This window comes from Crinia signifera, chromosome 3 (genome assembly GCF_055691185.1).
Source record: "Crinia signifera chromosome 3, ASM5569118v1, whole genome shotgun sequence".
NCBI lineage: Eukaryota > Metazoa > Chordata > Amphibia > Anura > Myobatrachidae > Crinia > Crinia signifera.
The window spans coordinates 12,379,433-12,398,949 of record NC_139219.1 but is presented as its reverse complement, the minus strand read 5'-3'; the positions used below and the strand labels follow the sequence as shown (position 1 = coordinate 12,398,949).

Here is a 19,517-nt window from a genome sequence, read left to right as displayed (position 1 = left end):
GAGATTTCGGCAGTCGGGATTCCAGCATCGGGATTCTGAACGCCAGGATCCCGACCGCCGGGATTTAAACTGCATCCCCAATCATCCCTATTTTAGCAGGACAGTCATGATTTTTTGGGACTGTCCCGCATCCAACCCTCGGGCAGCAGTGTGTGTGTGTGTATGTGTGTGTGTGTGTGTGTGTGTGTGTGTGTGTGTGTGTGTGAGGGGGCAGTTGGAAAACCGAAAAACCCAACAATGGATGTAATTCAGCTGCATCAGCATCAGTTGTAGTTTTGAGAAGATTTGCAAATCTACCGCTGTTGTCACTTGTGCGCAATGTGATGGCATCGCACAGATCCTAAGAAACCCACATGGGAAGTGATATTGGTCCTCATTCAGGTTGACCCTCAAAGCTGCGAAATTCGCAGCTTCGCGGGTCACGTAAAACGGTGCCTGGTGCCCACAAGTAGGTGCACCCACTGCCCGCACGCAGATTGCACCCGCACGCATGCGAATCGATGTTTTGTATAAACATCCATTCGCAGCTTGCGTGTGGGCAAAATCATTCGATGGTCACTGACCATCGAATGACTTTGCAAGCGCTCGTAGATGTAAGACACCTCTCTGTCTTACATTTGTGAGCATCCTGTGAGCCCCCTGTGAGCCCCCTGTGAGCGCCCTGTGAGCCCCCTGTGGGTCCCCTGTGAGCACCCTGTGAGCCCCCTGTGAGCACCCTGTAAGCCCCCTGTGAGCACCCTGTGAAGCTGACGTCAGCTGCTCGCCCCCCCCCCCCCCGCACCCACATCATGGGGGAATTTCCATGGGTATGCCCAGTGTTTTCATGGAAACGCCATGGGTGCAATGACGGCCCACCACCCCACACCTCCCGCTGCAGTCTGATTGGATTTGCAGGGATCCCCGATCCCGCTAAGCGATTCGCAGGCTTGCACATGGCGGGTTTTCATTCTGGTTGGGCAGCGCAAAGCTGATCGCAGGGCTGCAGGGCCGGCGCGACCACTAGGCAGCTTTAGGCATTTGCCTGGGCCACTTGAGGGCGGCACTTGGGAGCAGCCATTCCCCCCCCCTCAGTGGAGCCTGGTGAGCGGTGCCGCAAACCCCCCTCCCCTGGAACCTGGAGCAGGTTGGCGGCGGGTGAGTGGTGCGACTGCCGCACCTCCTTCCCCTGTGGACCCCCCCTCCCTCCCCTGGAACAGGCTGGACACGGCCGCACAACGCCACCCCCCCCCCCCCCGTAGAGATGCGGCTGCACCCCCCCACCCCCCCCAGGTTGGCGGCAGAACCCCCCCACCCCCACCTTGACCCCCACAGCAGGTGGAGCAGCGGGGCGCCCGCCTGGGGCACTGGGGTGCCTTACATCGGCCCTGCAGGGCTGCATATTAGCAGAGCAGCGACTAGATCTGAATAAATCCCTGTGAAAAAAAATACTCACAAACAAACCTAATTTTGGTCCATGGTTTTCTTATATTACCTTTTTAACTGTATCTTTGTATCTTTGTATGATATCTTACTGTGCAATATATAACAATATCTTTTTATTGTTGTAAAATGTTTACGTTATCATGTGTTGTAAATTTAGTTTTTGGTTTTAACTTTGCTCAAGTTGAGAAATCCCAGCCATGTGTAAGACGGAATAAGATACAGATCAGAGAACATTATGTTCCCTCCGCTCCTTTCCGAATGACAACTATTCCTGATTCTTATAATACAGTAAGCTCAGTCTCTATGGCGTGTGGACATCTGGGGAATCACGTCTCTGCGTAGCAGGATTCTATGCACTGCTGTCGCACACTGTTCATCATCAGTTTAAGAATGAGAACATCATAGTACTGTCATGGTTTAACCAGGGCCTTATCTAGTGGTGTGCGAAAGTATCAACCGCACAGAGTGCAGGGCTCAGTGGATGGCACTGTAGCTTGCCCACAGTGCATTTGGCTAGCAGGTATCTCTATGCAGCGCCGTCCGGTGCCTCTTCTACATCAGGGGTGGCAAAACCAGTCCTCAAGATCTACCACCAGTTCATGTTTTTCAGGCCACCTGTGCAAATCTATAGTAGGAATCAATGCAGCCTGTTTGAATATGTGACAGTTAGTAATGACTACAGCTGTTCAGCAGCTAGGGCAGGGCTGGCCAAACAGGTCCTTGCGATCTACCAATGGTCCACGTTTTCCAAATCACCTAGCTTGTGCACAGCTGTAGTCAATACTAACTGTCACATTTTCACACAGGCTGCATTCATTCCTACTATAGATCCACAGGTTGCTTGAAAAACATGAACTGTTGGTAGATCTTGAGGGCAGGTTTGGCCACCCCTGAGCTAGGGGTTCTGGGAAATGTGACAGTTAGTAATGACTACAGCTGTGCACCAGCTAGGGGTTCTGGGAAGTGTGACAGTTAGTAATGACTACACCTGTGCACCAGCTAGGTGGTCTGGGGAATGTGACAGTTAGTAATGACTACAGCTGTGCATCAACTAGGCGATCTGGGAAATGTGACAGTTAGTAATGACTACAGCTGTGCACCAGCTAGGTGGTCTGGGGAATGTGACAGTTAGTTATGACTACAGCTGTGCACCAGCTAGGTGGTCTGGGAAATGTGACAGTTAGTTATGACTACAGCTGTGCACCAGCTAGGTGGTCTGATAAATGTGACAGTTAGTAATGACTACAGCTGTGCACCAGCTAGGTGATCTGGGGAATGTGACAGTTAGTTATGACTACAGCTGTGCACCAGCTAGGTGGTCTGATAAATGTGACAGTTAGTAATGACTACAGCTGTGCACCAGCTAGGTGATCTGGGAAATGTGACAGTTAGTAATGACTACAGCTGTGCCCCAGCTAGGGGATCTGGGAAATGTGACAGTTAGTAATGACTACAGCGTTGCACCAGCTAGGGGTTCTGAGAAGTGTGACAGTTAGTAATGACTACAGCTGTGCACCAGCTAGGTGGTCTGGGGAATGTGACAGTTAGTAATGACTACACCTGTGCACCAGCTAGGTGGTATGGGAAATGTGACAGTTAGTAATGACTACAGCTGTGCACCAGCTAGGTGGTCTGATAAATGTGACTTGAGCACAGTGACTTCATTAGCTCTCCTTATTGTGCAGCAGCAGAACCAGAAAGCCATGATGTTGCACTGTAGGCAGACACCGGAATATCAGGTTTCATAAGTTACGGAGTTTTCCAGAGGAGCGATAGGAGGAGGGGCAGAGCTGGAAGGGACCCAGAGATCCCAGCTTCTCCTCTCTGCCCCCCAGGTAACTGAGTTCTGTGTAATCTTCTATCTACTGTTCTGTCTTGTAGAAGTGTGTAAGTAATAGATAGAATGTATTATTCTTGATTAAATTAAATTTTATTTTTCAATGTGCATTATAAGGTTAAGTTGTCTATAAAACTCTATAAAATCCGTACTCAGACAATATTACACTATTAGTTTAAATCTAAGATATACCATTCATTTAAATGTTATACAGTATACTCAATCCATAAATCCCCAAATAACCCATTGCAGTAGGGACAAAATAATCTCTCATTTTCTTCAAGGTTCAGTGGCTGATGGCAATGAGTGTCAATAAATGTAATTGTATTATCAGCATTAAGAATTGGTGGCATAGCATACAGTACTTGTCTACTGTCCTGGATTGTCTGGGAGGCTTCAGAAAATAAGGTGTCCCTGCCGGCTTGTTGCATTGGTAGGAAAGTCTCCCGAAATTTCTGGTCAACCTGGACTTGGCCTGAAACTGGGTTTTCTCGGTGGCCGATGACTGAATCATGTCATCCTAGACCAGTGATGGCTAACCTTGACACTCCAGCTGTTGCTGAACTACACATCCCAGCATGCCCTGCATCAGTTTTAGCATGGCCAAATAGTAAAACAGTAGCAGGGCATGCTGGGATGTGCAGTCCTAGACTTTGATCTTCTGTGCACCAGAAGCCCGAAAAGGAAGCGGAGTCACGGGAGGGGTGTACTTGGACTACTTGGGCATGGCCATGTCCCCCATTTTCGTCATTTTGGGGGCATCCTCAGTGCTCCTCTTCCAACACATACTGTGTTCACACCATTTATTCAGTGGTCACTGTCTGCTCTTCAGGGCAGCGGATATTAGTGCCTCCCCCAACTGACCACCCATGCCCGCGGGACACTGTGAGAACTACGGGTGGGACCATGTGTCCAATTAGCGGGACTGTCCTGCTGTAATTGGAGGTATGGTTTTGCTGTTAGGGCATGCTAAAACCATGGCCAGGATTGTTGGTGTGTGTGTGTGGTTCCACCGCAGCTGGAGTGCCGCATATGACCTCACCCCGCATATACGATACAGTACTCAGTAAGATCCCCATCACGCCTGTAATTTGTACTTAAAGAGTCCTGGCCATTTTCTGTTTGTATCAATTTGCATGGGGATTTACAAGGTTATCAGTTCAGTATGTGTTCTAGTTACATGCGGTTCATGGAAAAGGAATAACGATTCTCCTTCTACTGGAAACAGCTGTGTCTGCCTCGCAGCAAGGCCAGGCTTATCCGCACAGTTACAGAGAATTTAGCAGAGACGTGGATAATAAAATAATCATATTAAACAAACCACAGCCAAAAGCCATTAAGAAGGGAATAATAAGGGCCTATTTTACAAGCAGTCTGTGATGGAGGTTTTATGGTTCAATAGTAGTGACATGTGAAAGTAAAACATCTCCTTGCGGCTCGCGCAGTTTCTACCGTTCATCTTTCTCTCTTGGGTAACACATGTCAGGCTAGGAATGAAGACAGCTGTGATAAAGTGACGACAGGCGGGAGCAACAGAACTCTATCAAGCAACTCAAAAGGTTTCATGTGCACCATAAGTATCAAGCAGTGGTGTGTGTCTATAATAGGTGCCAGCGTCCGGGGTGACAGTCCACCGGGCACCTTTTTGCCAGTCACAGATTGCAGAGAACGCCTGGCATGGCCAATAGCAGCTGCACCATCCTTATGTCTTGACGAACTTAAACAGATGGAAAAGCTTCAAGGAGTTATTTGAGATACTTTGACAGCCAGGCAAAAACTGACCAATAGGGAAAATTTCAGGTGGTCCCCACGGCCTAACAGCCACACCCCTTTCATCTAATGTCAGGTCCCAGATAGTCCAGGCAAATGGCACATTGTTACTCTATTAGAGAGTTAGGTGGTACTTGCCCTGTAATGGTTGTCCAAGTCTCTGTGTGGGTTGGTGTTTCCCTTGGCAAATGGCCATTCCCATGGTGGGCCCTTCATGCCCTAGTCCAACATTGGCGACCTTCCTGCTGTGCATTCATCTAACAGTTATGGAAATATTCTTTACTGTGCACTCTGAGATGTTAGTGCAATGATTTCTGGATTACACATAGCAATACTTCCCAACATTTGGGACGGCAATGAAAAAGGGGCGTGGCTTCACCAAAATGGGCATGGCTCCACGGGAATGACACTCCCATGAGCCACACTTCCCATTTTAGCCACTATGGGGCATCACCATAATACTAAGGGCCAGATGCACTAAGCATCAAAAGTGATGAAATGGAGAGTGATAAACAGCCTGCCAACCAGCTCCTAACTGTCATTTCACAGACTGTGTTTGAAAAAGGTCAGGCAGGAACTGATTGGCTGGTTGTTTATCACTCACTTTTTTTTATCACTTGGTACATCTGGTCCTCTGTGATCTGCTGGCCATTCATCCAGCCCCTCTGTCTCCTGTGAATAGACTCTCTGCTTATCAGAACAGCAGGGGGGGGGGGGTGTTTCTCCCAACTGCCTCCAAATGGCAGGACAATCATGTTCACGAATGGGGCAGTCACAGAAAAACTCCTATCTTGTGAAAATTGGAACAGTGAGTAGATATGTACAGTATATGAATAGCTTTATAGAAGTCCCATATGTAGCTGCCATAGCAACTGTTCTAGAAATCGATGTTAGCATTACTGCCTCACAGCGCTGAGGTCATGGGTTCTATCCCCACCATGTGTTATATATACGGGGCAGTACGGATGGTGTAATGGTTAGCATTACTGCCTCACAGCGCTGAGGTCATGGGTTCTATTCCCACCATGTGTTATATATACGGGGCAGTACGGATGGTGTAATGGTTAGCATTACTGCCTCACAGCACTGAGGTCATGGGTTCTATCCCCACCATGTGTTATATATATGGGGCAGTACGGATGGTGTAATGGTTAGCATTACTGCCTCACAGCACTGAGGTTATGGGTTCTATCCCCACCATGTGATATATATATGGGGCAGTACGGATGGTGTAATGGTTAGCATTACTGCCTCACAGCACTGAGGTCATGGGTTCTATCCCCACCATGTGTTATATATACGGGGCAGTACGGATGGTGTAATGGTTACATTACTGCCTCAGCACTGAGGTCATGGGTTCTATTCCCACCATGTGTTATATATACGGGGCAGTACAGATGGTGGGGATAGAACCCATAACCCATAACATATATATACGGGGCAGTAGGGATGGTGTAATGGTTAGCATTACTGCCTCACAGCACTGAGGTCATGGGTTCTATCCCACCGTGTGTTATATATACGGGGCAGCACGGATGGTGTAATGGTTATAGCATTACTGCCTCACAGCGCTGAGGTCATGGGTTCTATCCCCACCATGTGTTATATATACGGGGCAGTACGGATGGTGTAATGGTTAGCATTATTGCCTCACAGCGCTGAGGTCATGGGTTCTATCCCCACCATGTGTTATATATATGGGGCAGTACGGATGGTGTAATGGTTAGCATTACTGCCTCACAGCGCTGAGGTCATGGGTTCTATTCCCACCATATGTTATATATACGGGGCAGTACGGATGGTGTAATGGTTAGCATTACTGCCTCACAGCACTGAGGTCATGGGTTCTATCCCCACCATGTGTTATATATATGGGGCAGTACGGATGGTGTAATGGTTAGCATTACTGCCTCACAGCACTGAGGTTATGGGTTCTATCCCCACCATGTGTTATATATATGGGGCAGTACGGATGGTGTAATGGTTAGCATTACTGCCTCACAGCACTGAGGTCATGGGTTCTATCCCCACCATGTGTTATATATATGGGGCAGTACGGATGGTGTAATGGTTAGCATTACTGCCTCAGCACTGAGGTCATGGGTTCTATTCCCACCATGTGTTATATATACGGGGCAGTACAGATGGTGTAATGGTTAGCATTACTGCCTCACAGCACTGAGGTCATGGGTTCTATCCCCACCATGTGTTATATATACGGGGCAGTACGGATGGTGTAATGGTTAGCATTTCTGCCTCACAGCGCTGAGGTCATGGGTTCTATCCCCACCATGTGTTATATATACGGGGCAGTAGGGATGGTGTAATGGTTAGCATTACTGCCTCACAGCACTGAGGTCATGGGTTCTATCCCCACCATGTGTTATATATACGGGGCAGTATATACGGGGCAGGATGGTATAATGTTTAGCATTACTTCCTCACTGCGCTGAGGTCATGGGTTCTATCCCCACCATGTGTTATATATACGGGGCAGTACGGATGGTGTAATGGTTAGCATTACTGCCTCACAGCACTGAGGTTATGGGTTCTATCCCCACCATGTGTTATATATACGGGGCAGTACGGATGGTGTAATGGTTAGCATTACTGCCTTACAGCGCTGAGGTCATGGGTTCTATCCCCACCATGTGTTATATATATGGGGCAGTACGGATGGTGTAATGGTTAGCATTACTGCCTCACAGCGCTGAGGTCATGGGTTCTATTCCCACCATGTGTTATATATACGGGGCAGTACGGATGGTGTAATGGTTAGCATTACTGCCTCACAGCACTGAGGTCATGGGTTCTATCCCCACCATGTGTTATATATACGGGGCAGTACGAACGGTGTAATGGTTACATTACTGCCTCACAGCACTGAGGTCATGGGTTCTATCCCCACCATGTGTTATATATACAGGGCAGTACGGATGGTCTAATGGTTAGCATTACTGCCTCACTGCACTGAGGTCATGGGTTCTATTCTTACCATGGCCCTAACTGTGTGGGGTTTGTATATTCTCCCCATGCTTGCGTGGGTTTCCTCCGGGTACTCCGGTTTCCTTCCACAAACCAAAAATTTACTGATAGGCTAATTGGCTCCCAACAAAATTAACCCTAGAATGTCTGTGTGTGTGTGTGTACATGTGGTAGGGAATATAGATTGTAAGCTCCACTGGGGCAGGGACTGATGTGAATGTTCAAATATTCTCTATACAGCGCTGCGGAATCTGTGTGCGCTATATAAGAAACTGTTAATAAATAGATACGTTCTGTGGTACATTCTGTGGTACAATCTGTGGTACATTCTGTGGTACATTCTGTGGGTAGAAGCTGAAGTAAGGGTACATTGTGGAAAACTATGCAATGGCTAATTGAAGCTTTGCCTATGATTGTTATATACAAGCACGCGGGGGGAGGGGGGGACGCGCTGTTGCCTGTTGGGTCTGATTCGGAAAGTGCTGCATTTTTTATCTATTACTAAATGACATGATAAATAGAACAAACACGCTACAAAAGCTCCTATTAGGGATTTCCTTCCGTCAGTCAAACAATTGTAAGCAGCCAAAAATAATATTTTCATGTTGGAGCACAAGCACTAAACTGCGATTCTGCTGTGAATCTCCCGGCGATGGAAGGCAGGGGCCGTTGGAGGGGGCCGTAAAGAACCATTGTATGGGACAGTGCAGGGGTGTCTGGACAGATTGGAGGTGAGCTGCGGTGGTTGTGTGCTGGCACAGCCAGCCAACGTGACCAGAAACATGGCTGGCATCGCTATTGCGCAGCCAGGGGCAGCCAGCAATAGCTCTCACACTAGCTTGTGCCCGCAAACTCCCCCTCCCCTGCCTTCACTCCCCCCCAACCGGAGCATCGGGTCTGCCTGCTCCCCCCCACACACCAGAGCAGCGCAAATCCCCCCCCCCCCCCGCTGGAGCAGAGGGTCTGCCGGCACCTCCCCCAAAGCAGCGGGTCTACAGAGGCTGGGGCCCGGGAACACCCCCCTATCGGCGGCCCTGCTCTGCACCACCCTGAGCGTCGCGCTGGGCGCCTGGCACCATGCGGCATATAGACCACGGTGTATGAGGACACAGCTGTAGTTCGTTAGTGTAACAAGGTAACTGCGCGCTTATCCACTTACATTCTTATGATGTCTTGTTGGAAATTCTTAAATGCCTCAGGTGGAATAACTTTAAAGGAGAATTGGGATAATGACCTGCAAGAAAGATGACAGAATTTTCAACAAATTATTTTTTTTTTAACAGATTAAAGCTTGAAAATGTAAAACTCTTAATATTATTATCTGCTGTGCGGGACGTGTTTCTCCTCACGTTCTAACGTCCTTGCTTCAGTGCTCTTGAAATGATAAACCTAGAATTCTTTTCCACTGAAAACACTGGCGGAAATGTATGCAGACTATGGGCCTGATTCAGAGTTGATTGCGGATTGGCAAACCCGCAGTTTGAGCGATTATCGAATGACTGCGTACGCGTACAGATTGTAGCCAAAATACAGACAGAAGAAGTGTTTGGATCATAAAGACAACGTGGCCGAAGCTTGACTGACAGGAAGCCAAGGTTTGTGGGTGGTACCGGACGTTTTATGGGAGTGGCAGAAAGAAAGCAGGTGTGGCCAGGCGTTTTAAGGGTGTGACGTCAGTGCCAGCCAGGTGACAGGTAGGGCACAGACTAACTCACATTTGCACAGACTGGAAAAATCATTAGATGGTTTGGGAATTGCGTCTGGATTTGTGGGTGGATATCGATCTGCGATAGTTTCACAATTCATTCGCAGATTTTCGTGGGGATTCAAATTTCGGATTTCAAATCCAAATTCTGGGATTTGGATTGGATAAATGACGTGATTTTAGCTGTGTTCATCAATTTTCAAGAATGCCAAAACCCAAGGTTTTGATTCAATCCAAATTCTGAACCCAAAACACACAAGGGTGTAATTGCAAAACCAAAACATGACTGTGAAATTAGAAACAAACAAACAAACACAAAAACACTTATTGCATACCTCCCATATTGTGAATCGGGATGCTCGTGCCCAAAAGGGGTGTGGTCTCCGCTCTGTAAACTGCTGGCCATGCCCCCCGCACCTCACTGAATATATGCTGTGGGCAAGTGGGACAGTTGGGAGGTTTGCACACGGTTCCACTCAGCGGCCGCCAATATTGATACAATATAGATACGATATCGGGTGCCACCAGCACCCGGCGACGTGCCGGCATTGTGGCAGGGAGGGAGGGATGGCGCGTGAGGGGGCCATGCTGCATAAACTGTGCTGCACAGTTTCTATCACTATTTCTACTTTTGATTCCGATGTTGCGGGTCCGCACACCGGGATTAGATATGGCTAAACGCGGTGCGATTTGAACTAACTTGCTATTGATTTTGACAATATAGCCAAAATCGCACCGTGTGTACACACCTTCAGTCTGCGCACATCTGTACTATTCATTGCTGGTGATGAAAGGGTTACTCTACCAAGTGACTGACAATCAGCGCCGCTGAGCAGCAAATACCTGGGAGAGGATGGGGTTGATGTATCAAGCAATGAAAAGAGTGGAGAACGGCTCACAGCTTGATCCATCAACTCCTATATCCTGCAGCATTCAGAGATGAACAGCACGGATCAGAGCGGATTGACGGGTGGTCTGTGCACATTAGCGCAGTTGCTCATGATAATAACAATTTGAGTGAACAGTTTATTGTAATTAAAACTATTGTCTTAATGACTTGTATGGATCATTCGCAACCTATATGGTAATTCTCTCAGCTCAAGAGAATATATGGATATTTTGCACACACAGTAGTACTGTGGCTGGTTGTGAGTTGGGCACGTGTGGCTGTATTTGCAGGCACTACCGGAAGTCTAAATAAATGACCTGTGCTAATGTGAGGTTCAGTAGAGCTAATGCAATGAACTGCGTGGATCCACCGCTATGTGATGTCACACGCCATGACATCACATATGTGTGGAGTGCCCTGGACCTGTAGGAACGATTCACAGGGGCTTGTTTCTATGAAGTCTTCCTTGTGCACCGGCCTGCTGTTTATATGTAGCCTGATGAAGCTCTCACGGCATCGGTGGGAGGAGCCGAGGGCTGGCCCTCTTCTCTGACCCGTTCAATGGCGTCCTCACTGCCCACCTTTCTACTCAAATATAATGGAAGAACAGGTCCTGCAAATATCTGACTCAGGAATAACAATAACCTGTATATAGGCTGTATGGGTGTGGTATGGTGGTCCGACAGGGGGGATCCCGACGTTGGAATCCCGACTACCAGTGCTCCGACAGGGGGGCGAGTGCAAACAAGCCCCTTGTGGGCTCACTGCGCTCATCACGATGTGGGCTCGGTGGCTCGCTTCGCTCTCCACACGTTCTATTCTCCCTATGTGTCTGGAACACACCCTATTGCCCTGCAAGGGGAGCAAATATATTTATATGGTTTCTGTACAGGGTAAATGTGGGCTGTTTTTGCATGTAGCCTATAGATGTTAGACAGCTTTAGTTTTACACTGCTTGAGCACACCCCACCTAAATCTACAGGCCCCCATTCATATTATACCACATCGTAGTGCCCCTTATTCACGTTATGACACACAGTCATGCTCCTTATTCACATTAAATCCCTCAGTAGTGCCTCTTATTCATGTTACAATACAAAGTAGTACCCCTTATAAATGTATGCAACACAGTAGCGTTGCTTATACACAATGCTCAGAGCAGTTGTGCCCCTTACACATGTGCCCACAGCTGTAGTACCTTGGAGACAAGAAAGGGACTGCCCTAAGGTAGTCCGAGGGCGCTGTCAAGGGTGTGTGTCAAAAAGAAAGCTGCTACTTAAAGGGACTGAGTGGGTCCCTTAAAAAAGAGAAATATAAAAAGAAAAGAAGTAGCGCTTTACCAATGAGTTGTAATCAATGTAAAAAACATTTAATATGCATAGAATGTAAAAATTTCATGTACATAAACATATAAATAATAAATTGGTAAAGCGCTACTTCTTTTCTTTTTATAGCTGTAGTACCTTGTAGTAGTAGTATGTTTATTTATAAGGCGCCACAAAGTGTCCGCAGCGCCGTACATAGCAAACAAAAAAAAAATTACAAGGTAACGTACAGGTTGTGTTGATAAAATACAGCATAAATAGGGGTATAGCTGGTAGAACTAAAATCAGCATCAGTTCTGAAGTAGTTGTCGAAATTCTAGAGGAGAGTGAAGATGAGGTAGAGGAAGGGAAGAACAGGGCAGGAGCGCTGGTGAGGTAAAGAGGTAGGGTTAGTACGTGAGGAAGGAGGGCCCTACTCATAAGAGTTAACAGACTAAAAGGAGGTGGGTGGACGAACCAAAAACAATAGGATAAGTAGGAACGGATGGGAACGGAGGCAGGATAGGAGGATCAAAAGAGGTTAGGAAGAGGAGGGATAGGTTAGTCGAAAAAGTGGGTTTTGAGGGAGCGCTTGAAGGAGGTAAGGGAATCAGAAAGCCTGATGGGTGGTGGGAGGTTGTTCCAATGCAGGGGGGCAGCGAGAGAGAAGTCTTGGACACGGGAGTGGGAGGAGGTGATTAGGTCAGAGGTCAGTCGTCGGTCAGTGATGGATCGAAGAGGACGGGAGGGAGTGTGGATAGAGATCAGTGAAGAGAGGTAAGGAGCGGTGGAGGAGGAGAGAGCCTTGTAGGTTGTGGTGAGGAGTTTAAAGAGAACTCGGAAAGGAATGGGGAGCCAGTGAAGAGATAGACAGAGGGGGGAGGCGGAGGTAGAGCTGCGGGAGAGGAAGATGAGCCTAGCAGCAGCGTTAAGAATGGTTTGGAGAAGGGCGAGGCGGGCGAGAGGTAGCCCAGAGAGAAGGATGTTGCAGTAGTCAAGGCGGGAGATGACAAGAGAGTGAATGAGAATTTTGGTCGCGTCAGTGGAGAGGAATGGCTTGTGACAGCTTGACATCACCTATGCCATGCCATAAAAGGAAGTTGCTGGGACAGTCTTTTCTGTTGGAATTACTGTGGAGGGCTGTGGTGGAGGTGGAACTATTTCCCTCAAAATTAGAGGTGGTAGAACTCAATTCTACCCCATTTCCCCCAATATTAACACCTGTCTCCCGTGTGCATCAGTCACTAATATTCAGGGCCTGCTTCAGTCCTGATTGTTAATCTGCAAAATTACAGAGGACTGTGAGTAGATAGCTGTCACCCAGAGAGAAAGAACCCCCCCCCCCCCCTGTGCGAATCTGGATTCATTGCGTATTGATTGTTAACTGCCATCGACTCGACGCTTTTAATTACAGCAATATTCTGAGACGGGTTTTAACTATTTTACAGCAACAAGGTTTTCGTCCTTGTACAGCAGGGGTGGGGAACCTCAGGTCTGAGTAGCCGGTCTGAGTGGCCCACCCGCCCGGCGGCTTTGCTGGGAGTCAAGTACAGGGGAATTCTTGCGAGAGGTCGGTAGTTCTCGCGAGATTCCTCTTAATCAACAGCAGCCGTAGACTGTTAGTCCTATTCAGCGGCAGCCGCCGGAGAGTGCGGCGACTGCAACAGGACAATTTGTAAGAGAAATTTTTACATCCCCTGAAGGATTTTTTCCCCATACAAACGGCCCTTGGCACAAAAAAAGTCCCCCCCCCGTTGTACAAGAATGAGGTAACATGCATCACTTTAGAGAGACTCTCTTGCTGATGTCTAAGAGATGCTTGGATCATAAATGACTGCTTGGCATACACAAACAAAGCGACAGTCTCCCATTAACGTGCCTTATTCCTGAAGACTGGAACAGCGTCTTTAGAACATAAAGGTCATATGTGCTGTTTTTAAGAACATTTTATTATCGTACTGGACAGCTAGTAATGATGGAAATCTCAGGGAATTACACTGGTCGCAGATCAAACGAAGGGAGGCAATTTAATTTGGCCACGGGAGCAAGACCAGAAATTGGCGTGGGTATGAGCAGGATCTGATTTGCTGGCTAGCTGAGCTAAACAATACATGGAACAGGGAACTCCCATTTGTAGCAGCTCTTTGAACTGTTATACTGTATAATTTGAAGCTGAAATACAAGGATCTAAAAATAAGCGCACTCGCGTGTGTAAAAGGTTTACAGTAAAAAGTAGCAATTAAATATGAAGTATGAAAGTTTCGTAGCTGTACGTGTATTTGTAAATGGATGTCTTTACTCCACTTCTATACAGACGAAGGGGGATATCCTCTTACCCATGATATAATTAGCCCTGATATGCCGACGCGTGCTGGGCTTATCAGGGATTTGTTTGGCATACGACTGGGCAAAAACAAACAGGTGTCACTAAACCTTTGTGTTTTTAATGAAGAAACCACAAAGATACTATAGCATACCTGCCAACCGTCCCGATTACAGCAGGACAGTCACGCTATTTGGAGACTGTCCCTACTGTGGCTGGCAATATCCCGAGGGCAAAGAGGGGGGTGCCTTTAGCTGGGGGGGGGGGAGTTCGAGCAGAGCAGCCTTGATCGCTGAAAAGATGCCGGAACCTGGCATGTCTTCAGTGCAAGGAGTAGGGAGGGAGGGAGGGGGTTATGGGTTGCCAAGTTGCTAAGGAAGTGCTGGGCACGGCCCACGAAAATGATGACAAAGGCTGTAGGCCACACCCCCTCCAAACCGCACACCCAGTACTCCACCCTCTTTCCGGGACGCCCGCCCTTTAGGCATGGCAGGTCCCGAATATTAGATTAGGAATGACCATTGATGTTATTGCCATCGTTGCCATTTACCTATCGACAGGGCCGGTGCAAGGCACCGGAGCGCCCCAGGCGAGTCGGGGTGGGGGCGCCCCGGTGCCGGGGGGAGGGGTGGGGGGTGTTACCTGTGGAAAAAAATTGCGGCGCCGGCGTCCCTGCAGTGCTGGGGCGGTCAGGGGTGTCCGTGCTGTAGGGGTACCTGCGGCGCCGTCATGTGTATAAAGCTGGCTGTGGCCGGCGGGATCCCTGCGGTGAATAGAAAATAACTAGCGCTTCCCGCGCTGCCGCGCGCATAGCGCTAGTTATTTTCTATTCACTACAGGGACCCCGCCGGCTTTACACACATGACGGCACCCCTACGGCATGGACACCCCTGACCACCCCAGCACTGCAGGGACGCCGGGGCCGCAAGTTTTTTACACAGTTCGCTGGGGGTGAGGGGCGAACTGCCGCCCTCCAGGTGCCGGCGCCCTAGGCAAATGCCTAGAGCTGCCTAGTGGTGGTGCCGGCCCTGCCTATCGATGGTCATACATTTTCTTTGACTGATTCAGGGAGACGGGCAGGGTGAGTGGGGGGTGCGGGCAGCTATGGGGGAGGACGGGGGAGCAGCGGGGAGGCGGTGGAGGGCGGCGACGGGCTCCGCCAGAACGGGGCACACAAGCGTCTCGTGTGCATGCGCCCCCTTCTGGCGGCTGGCGAACAGTGGCGGATCGCGATTTCTATCTGTATTCCAAATGCACGCTCACCACTTTCAGGACCTAATTCAGAGGGGTATGTAGACCCTATGAGTTAAGTACATCTCTGATGGTGGCGCTGAGCATCGCCGCACTGAGCATAGGGGGTTATTCAGAGTTGATTGCTGCTGTGCAAATTTGCAATCCTATTGATTATGAAATGATTGCGCAAAGCTTTATAGCTAGAGAACTAGCGGAAATATCTAATTGCGATCCCCGCACAATGTAACGGACAGGAAGCCGGCATTTGTGGGTGGTAACGGGCAATGTTCTGGGAGTGTCACACAGCGTACACATCCGCTCTCATCCGTAGCGTGGGGATTCAGGCAGTGGGGGAGAAGGGGGGCGTGCATTTGCTGGGGCGGCGTTAAACTGCTCGCTAAGCTCCAAATTTATGCACCCTAGCCAGCAGGCCTGAATAAGGCCCTATGGCTCCACTGCAGTATTGGCCTCAGTACAATCCTGACCCGCAACAGTAACTATTATTACTTTTAAATCCAGCAGCATGAATCCAAGAACGCTGGAATGAAATTGAGTAGAAGAGCCGGAACTGCGTGACGGAGCATTTTTTTTTTTTTATGAAAAGAAGAAATCTATTCTGAACGGCTCATAAAATGTTTAGCAAGTTTACAGCTCACTAATTTCTTCAGCGCTGGCTTACTGTCTGGAATCACCGTCCTAACCGCTGCGGAGAAACCGCTCAAGGGGAGCTACAAGCAGAAAATGATGATATCTGGGGTGTTTAAAGAGCCATTGACTTCAAGCAAAATCTCGTAATATATTGTTCTCTGGGAAACGAACGCTCATCAGTCACCTGTTTTATTTACCTTTCAGCACATATGTGTCCTCGCATAACGATTTTTAATAGTAATGGCTTGTAAAAGGCATTGGTAAAATATCTCTGTTGGTTAAAGCAAGAAGCCTTTCAGGGGAAATGGGTGAACTTGATATATAAGCCAGGAAAGAGCAATTTGATAGGATATGTACAGTATAACAGAGACATGGGAGGGGGGGGGGGGGATTCTAATCAGCAGCTATACGAGCACTAGTGTTGCCGCCCCTCCACCGCCGTTTCCCCTCGCAACCATGTGTAACGAAGACACATTCCCTCGCATTCCAATGCTGCAGGAGAAACCATTCAATGGTCACGACCATTGAATGATTTCCCCTGTCTTCGCAAATATAATTCAGTCTCAACTGACTTATATTTGCGGCCGCCGGGACCCATGGGAAATCCCAGGGTTTGCATAGGGATGCCCATAAAAACACCTGTTGTTCCCATGACCCAGCGCCGCCACCACCCCCGTCTTCCCCCGGTCCTCCCTGCCCTCTGCGAACTGCCCGGCCTGGTGCAAAGATTCCCATGATTGGGCAGTTACCATACCTGTAGAAGGCTATACCCTTTTCAGGATGGATAGGGTAAATAAAAGGGGAGGTGGGGGTCTGTCTGTATGTTAAGTCCACATTGAACCCATACATAAAAGACATGAGAAATAGGGGAAGTGGTGACACCACCAAGGCTTTATGGGCGGAGATATCTAGGGGTAGTAATAATTCAAAAAAGTTATTGGCAGGTATATGCCACAAACCTCCAGACATAAACAAGTCCAATAAGGAATTTAGAAGGCAGCTGAACTGCATCAAGTTCTTATTATGGAGACTTCAATTATCCGAAACCTCTACTGTACTTCAGTTAAGGGAAACCGGTTCCTTAACATACTGAAGGATCTTTACATATATCAATCAGTGGAGGACCCAACTAGAGGTGGGGCTATTTTGGACTTAGTACACGTTGAGTATCCCTTATTCGAAATGCTCAGGGACCACAATAATTTTGGATAAGGGACGTCCATAATGTCCCCTGGCGTCCACAGCGGCCTTCGGCATCCTCTTCAGCGTCACCTCCATTCCCAGGGGTGCATTGCGCGAATGCGTGGTCGCGCTGGTGATGCCGGAGATGCCGCTGAAGAGGATGCCGAAGGCCGCCGTGGACACCGGGGGATGAGGTAAGTATGAAAAAAGAGACTGTGGAGGGTAAAAAGTTAAACCCCCCTGAAATATTCTGAAAAACCATGGTTTTCGGAATATTTTGGTTTTTGGAATATACGGATAAGGGAGACTCGACCTGTACTAACAAATAATATAGAGATAATATCGAATACGACAGTCACAGAACAGTGATCATAACATGGTCACATTAGAAATTGGTTTTAACAAACCAATAAGGTATAAGGGACCTACTAAAACATTAAACCTCTGGAAAGGCCATTTTAACATGCTCAGGCAGGCACTGAAGGACACAGGCCCTTATTCAGGTTCACTCACCCCCCCCTGCGTGTTCGCGCAGCGAATAGCTTTTTCGCTTGCACACATCAGTGTGGGCGGGGGGGTGTTGATTTGCGGCCTGGGGGATTCACCCACGGGAACGCCCAGCATGAAAACACTGGGCATACTCATTGTAATTCCCCGATGACGTGGGTGCGGGGGGCGGCATCTTACCTCATCGCATGTCAGCTTGCCCACCCGCTTCCCATACAGGCACTCGCAGGTGTAAGACCCCAAAGAGGTGTCTTTCATTTGCGAGCACTTGAAAAATTATTCGATAGAACGCAGCCATTGAATGATTTTGTGCCCGCACTCAAGGCTGCGAATGGATGATTCACATGCCTGTGGGTAATGGCGCCGTGTGAGGGGAAGGCGGGTGGCTGTGCGTGTGGCAGGCGGCAACTGGTAGACTCGCAAGCCTGCGAAATTCCAGACTTGCGAGTCAATTGGAATAAGGGCCATAGATTGTGATTGAAGGGGAAGAATGTTGATGAGATGCGGGAAGCCTTTAATTTGAAACTGGGCACAACACGTGTTTATTCCGATGAGTAATAAAGGAAAGAGTAAACTAATGTAATAGAGTAAGGGAGGTCACGGAGAACATTCAAACTTTATCCAGCAAATAGGAGACGTTCCGCTTATACAAGGAGTGTAACAGAATCTGTAAAAAGGAAATCAGAGGAAAATTGCTTCAGAAAGCCAATTTTTTATGGGTATAAGGTCACCGTGTCGACAGTATGAAGGACCACATACATTAAGTCGACCACTAAATGTCGACATGGCTTAGGTCGACACATAAGCTACATAAAATATGTCCCACACAGCCTAAGCTTTGTTGGAAGAAATGACTGGAGATTGTAGACATCTTCCACGTCTTCTGGGCTTGCCCCAAGATCTGTCCACTTTGGGAGAGAGTCTTTGACCTTGCACACACACAGTACTCCGTGCTAGACTGCAGGCCTTGCGTTACTCCATATGTAGCCTCCCGAACTTTCAAATTCAGATTCTGTTGTCTTAGGACATACTGTATACTCATAGCTACCCGAGCTGCCATTGCACAGAACTGGAAAACTGCCACCCCGCACCTCCCTCTGCAAAATTCAAATGGAGACCCTTCCTTACTCTTTTCTTGCAATCTCCCCTCTCACGAAATGGTAGGGAGTGGTGTTGGTGTCTGAAGAACATAATTCCCATATATACACAGCTGCACTAAGGGGGTTATTTTGGTTCACTCCTTCTGGCAAATTCCTTCTTAGATGGACAAAACCATGTGTACTGCAGGTGGGGCAGATGTTACTTGTGCAGAGAGAATTCAATTTGGGTGAGTAATTTTGTTTCTGTGCAGGGTAAATACTGACTGCTTTATTTATACACTGCAATATAGATCTCACTTTGAAGTAAAACCCCCACCAAAATCTAACTCTCTCTGCACAAGTACCATCTACCCCACCTGCAGTGCACATGGTTTTGTCCATCTAAGAAGGAATTTGCCAGAAAGAGTGAACCAAAATAACCCCCTAAGTCACACATTGTAATCTTATTTTATGAACAGATCTGTTTTATCAGAAAAATTGTTATACTTTTATTATATCTGATTCGGACATCTATTTGTTTCATTTTTGGCCGAGTATATGTCTGAAATATTATATGATAAGTCCCAACAGGGTAGGATAAAGAAAAGGAACCTTATAAAGATACCTTGATGT

General features: G+C 48.0%; 1 protein-coding gene across 2 annotated transcripts in view; it reads right to left on the bottom strand.

Annotated features, from left to right (window-relative positions):
• Positions 1–19,517, bottom strand: part of LHCGR (luteinizing hormone/choriogonadotropin receptor) — a 132,267-nt gene that overhangs the window by 94,127 nt on the left and 18,623 nt on the right. The window contains exon 2 of one of the 2 annotated variants that reach the window (XM_083175274.1): positions 9,174–9,248. The exons of the other annotated variant lie outside the window; for it this stretch is intronic. Within the exon in view, the coding sequence (XP_083031400.1) occupies positions 9,174–9,248 (75 nt within the window). The remainder of the gene's footprint in view (positions 1–9,173; positions 9,249–19,517) is intronic. 2 annotated transcript variants of the gene reach the window in all.